The sequence below is a fragment of the Formica exsecta genome, unplaced genomic scaffold, assembly GCF_003651465.1.
Source record: "Formica exsecta isolate Colony F162 unplaced genomic scaffold, ASM365146v1 scaffold120, whole genome shotgun sequence".
Lineage (NCBI taxonomy): Eukaryota > Metazoa > Arthropoda > Insecta > Hymenoptera > Formicidae > Formica > Formica exsecta.
In genome coordinates, this window is record NW_021848537.1 from 4,374,886 (window position 1) to 4,382,447 (window position 7,562).

Here is a 7,562-nt window from a genome sequence, read left to right on the forward strand (position 1 = left end):
TCTTTCGAGTAAGTTAAAATAAAAAAAAAAAAAATAAAATTGAACTGTTAGCTATATGTACTTAAAATTCTAAGTAAAAAGAATTGGAATATTATAAAAGTATTTTCCATAGATCTTTTTTTGTTATAGAAATGAATTGCGCGCTCCTATTGATGACATGAAGACAATGATAAGAAAAAACAATAAAATTTTTTAAATGTTTTCTTTATTCAACAAATAATGAATCGGACAACAAGAAAAACACACACACATCTGATTCTCTCTTCTCCTTTCTTATTAACATTATCTTCATGTCTGCGATGAAAGCATGCGATCTATGTAAAAAGTTTATATTTTCTTTAATATGATTAATATTGTGTATGTTTTTTGTTTTGTTTACTCTAGATCATTTAAATCAAGAAATTTTATTTCATAGCAGCCATGGTTTACTAGACACCGCAATTTTCCATAATTTGTCCCGCAATGTTCTTGGTGATTTAATAAGTAATTATTTTCTTTTTCTTATATTAAAAAGAATATATAATTAATAATAATAATAATAATTAAAAATAATTTTAAATAATAATTGATATATAGCCATATATTATTATCATATTGCATTAGATAATATTCACTTTTTATTATTTATCATTGATTTATGCTTGTTTTGAAAACTAAAAATTTTATGAATCGATTTGCCGTAGATTTAATGAAACTGGTGATATATCTTACAGAAGATATAATTTATAAAGCTGGCACTGATAGTGACTATATGTATTTTATAATCAGCGGAACCGTTGTACTGATCACATTCTCAGGGAGAGAAGTAAGAGATTGGAAACGTTTACATAAAAAAAAAAAAAAAAATGAATTTTTGTTTTGTTCGAAATTACAATCAACTAATGAGATGTGTTTTCAAGATATGTCATTTACATGATGGTGATTATTTTGGCGAAGCTGGTATGGTCTATCCGGATCGGCGTAGAGCGGAATCGGTTATCGCTCTGGAAGTGTGCGAGCTATTTCGCTTGCATCGTCGCGATTTCAAGCGTCTTTTCGCCAAAAACTCAGAGTTTTATAACAGCTTGGAACATACCGCGCGAGAACGTGTGCAACAAATTAAGAAATTGGGTGACGATACCGATCAGAGCGGACGAAAATGAAAGAAATCAAAAGCAGTTATTCATTCTACGCAATTGAGATTCTGTAAATTAAATTCATTTTACTTATTAGTTGTATAGAAAAAAGTAGGGAAAAATTTTCTTAAAAAAAATTTGTTAAATTAAATGCCATGCACTGTAATTTCGCGATACTTATCAATTTACATTTTGTTTTTAAATTTTTTAAAAAACATTTTATAAAGAATTAAATAAGAAAGTATATTTGGCGGTTTTTTATGTTTAGAATGGACCAGAACGCTAACGCGATAGAATAAGTTTGATTTAACGAGCGTAAATGTGGTATACAGGCAAAGGCTCCGCTTTCGTTTCCCACTGGCCTAGTAAAATCAACATGTGCCCGAGGTCGCTCGAAATAGCATTGCCATTCGAAGAGCAACATCTAATAGCTCCAGTAAATTAGGAACAGCAACGACAACGAGAAAGATATAGTATGTGTATATAGAGGGATATGTACATAGGATAAAAATCGACCAGAGTCGGAAATTGCGATTGATCGGGATTAAATGGGTTCGGAATAAGGCGAATGCTGACTTTTATCGTGTTTAATGGATATTTGTTATGTCCGGACATCATCATGGAGAGAATTGCGTCGTTGCAGCAAAAATAGGCTTCTGGAATAACAACAGAACTTAATATCTTTTAAATTTCTGTTTCAATTTCTGTATAATATTTTTAATATGCAGAATAATAATATAGGATACATGTAGGAAACGTAAAAATATCAAAATTAATCCAATTTTATAAATCAAATACATTTAATTTAATTGATCCCTTTTTTTATAAAAATAGTTTCCTTTTCAACATCATTGAAAAATTTAAATATTGAATTTTATCCACTTTTGATCATTTTGACTTTTGCTGTAGATAACATTATGAGAAAATGTTTTGCTTATTTGTAAAATTTAAATTTCAAATTCAAATGCAAAATGCTAATAAAAATTTCCAGATATTAAATTTTATCAAAATTGTGCAATTATTATAGTCGCCATATTGGATCCATTATTTTTACGTTTAATTTCAAAATTCTAGATAAACATTTGAGTATTTTACATATCTTATATTTATCTTATATATATATTTTATCTTACAGATATATATTTTCTATCTTACAGATATAGAAAATCAATCCTAAACATACACATCGCAAGAATCCTCATTATATTTATTTAAGATTTTATGTTATGAACACATGGAAAAATCTATTCATTTAAATCTCTATTTCGACATTAATTCCTATGCATGTTTCCTCGATCTTGATACGACGGTGAAGCATAATGCAGAAAAGGCGTCGTGTCAACATACTATGCATTACGTGTATGTCTGATTCACGTCGGTTGCGGGAAACAGACCGTGGTGAGGAGGGAAGAAGGCACATAGTATCATTGCGTAACAGCCTGTTGTTCGACACTGCAGCAACATTGCATCCCGTTGATGTAACTCTCAAAAATATCTACGATATAGCTTCCATTATAACAAGGATTGTGTGTACATCAATATGTATTATATGCGCAAGCAAATTCGCACGAGAATCACGTTAAGCGTTATTGTTAGAACTCAAGGCAATTCTTTTAAATGTCTATATAAACATGTTAGGTTTATATATATACTTTCAAGGTTTTTTTGCAACCTGGTAAATAAATGGAGTTAAGACATCCGCACTGATTATTGGCAGAGAGTCCGTGAACTCGTATATATTTATAGCTTGATATTAGTGCTAAAAATGTTGGATTTTAGAAATAAATTGTACTTTTGATTTAGAGAAATAGACACAATTTAGTTCGTTTTCTTCGAAGATATATTAGAGAGTCACTGAAAATAAAATGTACGTGAACAATTTACTAGTTATAAATTTTCACAACTCTCAATTATTTGCGTTTTTATTAACTTGCTACTATATAGATTTTTTAATTATTTATCTTGGAAGTAAATCGCTTTTTGAATGCTGTTTCTCTATAAATATAATTTGCAAAATGCATAAGGATAAACATTTATCTTTATGCACTTGCTTTATTTTTTCTAACTTTATTTATTTTTCCAGATATCTTGATAGCAATTCTAAATCATCGATGAGATATGAATACAAAAGATATAATATCTTTACACAGCAATAAAGAAATTCATTACATAAGATTGAGTTTGCACAAAAGCAGTAAAAAATTAGTGAAAGGCCGGCTATTTTCGTGATGGTTACATCATTGGACCGAAAATTTGTGACGCGGTTGAGCAGAAAACGCAGCAATCTTTGCATCTCCGTGTCACTTTGCCATCTACGTAAGCTCGGTATAACATTTGTAATGTCTTCCCCTCATCTCTCTGATCGTTGATGTAAATACACACACCAAACGAGTGGGAGATCGACGCCTCCCCAACCGACGACGTTGGCGAAGGCGTCTCTGATCAGTCAAATTGCGATCGTCGTTGCGTGACCATTTACGTTGCGCTTGGTATACAAATGTAGTTTGTCAACGCGCGTTTATACATATACATATATCTATATACGAAAATAACATTTTTGTCAAGAGCTAAGAGGTATTACGACTTCTTCCGGGATTACACGCTTTGCGACTTGTATTCTGCGAGACTTTACGGATTTTTTTATAGGTCCGTATAAAAAGCATACAAAAAAACGAGTTAAAGCATTAATTGACAATAAATGAACAAATATTATATACATCGATATTTAATATTTTTATACGGAATTATTTTCTTTTCTTATAAAATTATATCTATCTTTAGAGGATTTATCTAAAAAGTGACAAATGGTGTATAAAAATAGACTTTACATGTCACAGTGTTTCCGAATTATCAAACAAAATAAATTTACGTGTTTATATAATATTCTTCATTAAATTTAATTTCTAAAATATTGGCATGTATTTGCAAATTACGCTACACTAGAATACAAAAAATTTTCTTTTTATGGGAGGTATATATACAGCAAAGGATACATATAAGATATATGAATTACAGAAACATAAATCTCAATATATTTTTGTCAAGTTTATCGTTTTATCGTTTCACGTGTTATTGCAATTTCCTTACATATATTAGTTTTAAATTTTGTTTTTAATTCTTTAAAACAGGGTTAAACAATTGTTTGGCATATAACATTGGATTTGTAAAGAAAGCGTGAAAAGGCAGCTCCCGTGGAACTTGAACGTGTGCCGTATCAGAGATACCATCGAAGCGATAAAATGGAACGATTACTATTGCTAGCTTTTTTAGCTGTCATAGTATTGTGTCATGCACAGTTCCAAGTGATGTTCGAATGGAAGTCAATCGACTTTCAGTGGCGATTAGACGATGAACGGAAACAGGCTCTAGTGCGTGGCGATTATATACCAGCGAACAACTTTCTCACCACCGTGAAATTCTGGAAGGACAAGATGTATGTAACATTACCACGATGGAAAGACGGGGTACCAGTAACGTTGGGCGTCACGTCAGCGGAGCCAGTGAACGGGGTAACGGCGCCCTTACTGGAGGCATTTCCCAACTGGGATATGCAGAAGCTGGGCGACTGCTCAGCGTTTCAATTAGTCCACAGCGTGGAGATTGATCCTAAGGGTCGCATGTGGGTACTCGACACCGGTCGAGCCACATCTCTGCGTCAGGAGAGTAAGACCGGCTGTCCGCCTCGCCTCGTCATTCTTGATCTCGAGGACAAGGGCAACATACTCCGCAGTTACGAGTTTCCCGATCACGTAGCCCGCCTCGGGCCATCGGGGACATATCTCAACGATATCGTCCTTGATCACGAGAACGGTGGTATGGCATACATCACTGACAACGGCCGCGACGATCCCGGCATCATCGTGTATTCCTTGAAAAACAATACCTCCTGGAAGATTCGGCATAATTCTATGAAGGCGGAAGGGGAGGCGGTCGGATTCAAGGTAGCTGAAACACATGTCATCAATCCGGTGCACGTGGACGGCATAGCGCTTTCACCGTCAAGCAATCGCGACAGGTATTTTACCAAATCATTTTCTTATGCAGGACTAACTCGGAATCACTAAATATAATACAAAATGCTCCTAAGATGCGTAAAAAATTTTCAAAAAATGCGGAAAAGTGATTCCTTGGTTGATTTCTTGAAGAAAGATTCATATACACGAATGTCTTAAATGGCATAATTTTAAAAATGCAAGATAACATCTCTCTTTTGATTGCCATAATAAAAAAAAATTATTATTAATAGTCTGGTATTTTATTAATTGATTGAAATACATTACACAAAAAAAATTTTTGCATTGCTACATTTTGATAGCACGACGCACGTATTAGTTGCATATGCCATTGCATCATTGTACTGTATTAAAATTCTGCGATTAGATTAACAAATCTATATATTCATGATGCTGTATCATTCTATCTATTAACCTTTGATGTCTCATCGGCTATCAAAAACGACTAGCTATATTTTTACTGCTTAAAAACGTGTTATTGTCTTCATATGTCGATTTATAATATTTTTTTGTTTATTGACGATTAATGCTTTAACTTATTTTTTTTTAACGTATACTTTTTATACGGACCTATAAAAAAATCCGTGAAGTTTCGCAAGAATACAAGTTGCAAAACGCGTAATCTCGGAAGAAGTTGTAATTTCGTGATCGCTTAGCTCTTGACGAAAATGTTATTTTCGTATGTAGATATATATATGGAAGTTAAATTTAGCCATAAGCGGGCATAAATGGGGCGATATAGAAATATTGAAATGATTTTAACTATATATTGTTTTCTAGGTATCGTGCTCGCTATATATTATGTTTTTAGTTCATTTCGAAAAAAGATGTTAAATATATAAAAACTACTATTTTTATCAGTTACAACTTCTTCAGTTTATAATATTTTTATTATCAGAGGCAATATTGGCTTTGAACCATTTTTTAAATTTCATAAAGTGTCTTACTCATTGCACTTATCTCTCTGTGGCTAATTATATATAATAACTGAAATAAACATTATAATTTTTATCACTCACAATTTTTTTCAATTTATGATTAGCTAGATATGCAATGCGCACACAGAAAAATATTATTCTATTGCTAAGTAAAATAATTACTCAGTTTACTTTATTTCTTTTAAGTAACAGTTATCTTTAACAAAGAATATTTTCTTAATAATAGTAAAATAGACTTGTCACAAATTTTTGAAATACTCATTATTATGTACTCAAAAAAAGTAAATATTTTTTTTTGAAGAATATTATAAAATTTTATCGAAGAAAAGTCAGATATGATTAATTTAATGTAAGAAAATTTATTAGATCAGAAAAATTTAATGTATTTCTTTCAGTTATATAATTTAATATTCTTGATTGAAGTATTAAATTTACTAGGATTCAGAATAAAGATACTTTATGCAGCTTAAAAAATACTTCAAAGTCAATATTGCTTCCTGATAATCTTAATTCTTATTGCATATTCTTGTAACCGAAACCCCTAATTTTATATATATTTACATCGAGAAAAATTTTCTACAGTATTTTTAATAAATAAATTTCAAATTTATACAAGAGATTTTTTAACAAACGACAATAAAATCTGTTTCAGGCAGATTTACTACTCGCCTTTATCTTCGTTTCACTTGTACTCAATCCCGGTATCCGCTCTGAGAGACAACGTAACAAACATCGATCAGTACGTGAAGCAACTCGGGCGGAAGTCGTCGCAAACTGATGGTATGGCAATGTCAGCCACTGGCAAACTTTATTTCGGCTTATTAGCCGACGACGCTATCGCCATGTGGGATACCAAAAATACACCATCCTTTAACGTCGGTCTGCGAATTATATCGCGCGATCACGTTTTTACACAATGGCCTGACAGCTTTGCCTTCGATGAGAAAGGCAACTTTTGGTGTGTCACCAACATGTTACAAAACTTTTTGAACAATCGTGTCAATATCAGCATGCCCAACTATCGCCTGCTTCGAATACACGTAGGAGCTAGGAGTTATCAATATTACGAAAATGGCACGGCACCGGAATGGCCGGACTTTACTGCCGGTGCCGATTCCGTCAAATTCGCGCTCGCCACATTATTGGCCGCAATTCTAGTATTTGTCGCGAAATAACTGCTTTGTATTAAAGATATATGCAGATTTGAACTATACGAAGAAACGATTTACGAATTCATGTTGGCAAAAAAAATCGATTAGATGTTATATCCATTTTTAAGTTTGCAAAATTTTCCCTTGACGTTTATATGTTTAGAAATTGTAAAAACATGAGATGAAAATAATATAGAATAAAAAATTCAACAATTGTAATAGATAGATAGCATCTTCATAACGACACTATGAAAAATTTCATCAAAATAAGATTTAAAATAATTTTATAAAATTAAATTAATTATTGATTTATAATATAATTTTTTAGACAAAAACAAAAATCTA

The 7,562-nt window shown here is 31.9% G+C and overlaps 2 protein-coding genes across 3 annotated transcripts in view; both read left to right on the forward strand.

Annotated features, from left to right (window-relative positions):
- Window positions 1-1,824, forward strand: part of LOC115243335 (potassium/sodium hyperpolarization-activated cyclic nucleotide-gated channel 1-like) — a 3,197-nt gene extending 1,373 nt beyond the window's left edge. The window contains exons 5-9 of the mRNA XM_029820236.1: window positions 1-8; window positions 385-483; window positions 684-805; window positions 900-1,185; window positions 1,384-1,824. Of these exons, the coding sequence (XP_029676096.1) occupies window positions 1-8; window positions 385-483; window positions 684-805; window positions 900-1,142 (472 nt within the window). The 3' untranslated portion in view covers window positions 1,143-1,185; window positions 1,384-1,824. The remainder of the gene's footprint in view (window positions 9-384; window positions 484-683; window positions 806-899; window positions 1,186-1,383) is intronic.
- Window positions 1,825-3,534: 1,710 nt separating this feature from the next.
- On the forward strand, window positions 3,535-7,432 carry LOC115243241 (protein yellow-like). 2 transcript variants are annotated; one of them, XM_029820065.1, is made up of 3 exons: window positions 3,535-3,689; window positions 4,244-5,130; window positions 6,719-7,432. In XM_029820065.1, exons 2-3 carry the CDS (start codon window positions 4,355-4,357, stop codon window positions 7,239-7,241), a joined length of 1,299 nt encoding a protein of 432 aa, XP_029675925.1. In that variant the 5' UTR covers window positions 3,535-3,689; window positions 4,244-4,354; the 3' UTR covers window positions 7,242-7,432. The 2 variants fall into 2 exon arrangements, with proteins under 2 accessions (XP_029675925.1, XP_029675922.1); XM_029820062.1 differs by having other exon boundaries at window positions 3,537-3,761.
- The last annotated feature ends 130 nt before the right edge of the window (window positions 7,433-7,562 follow it).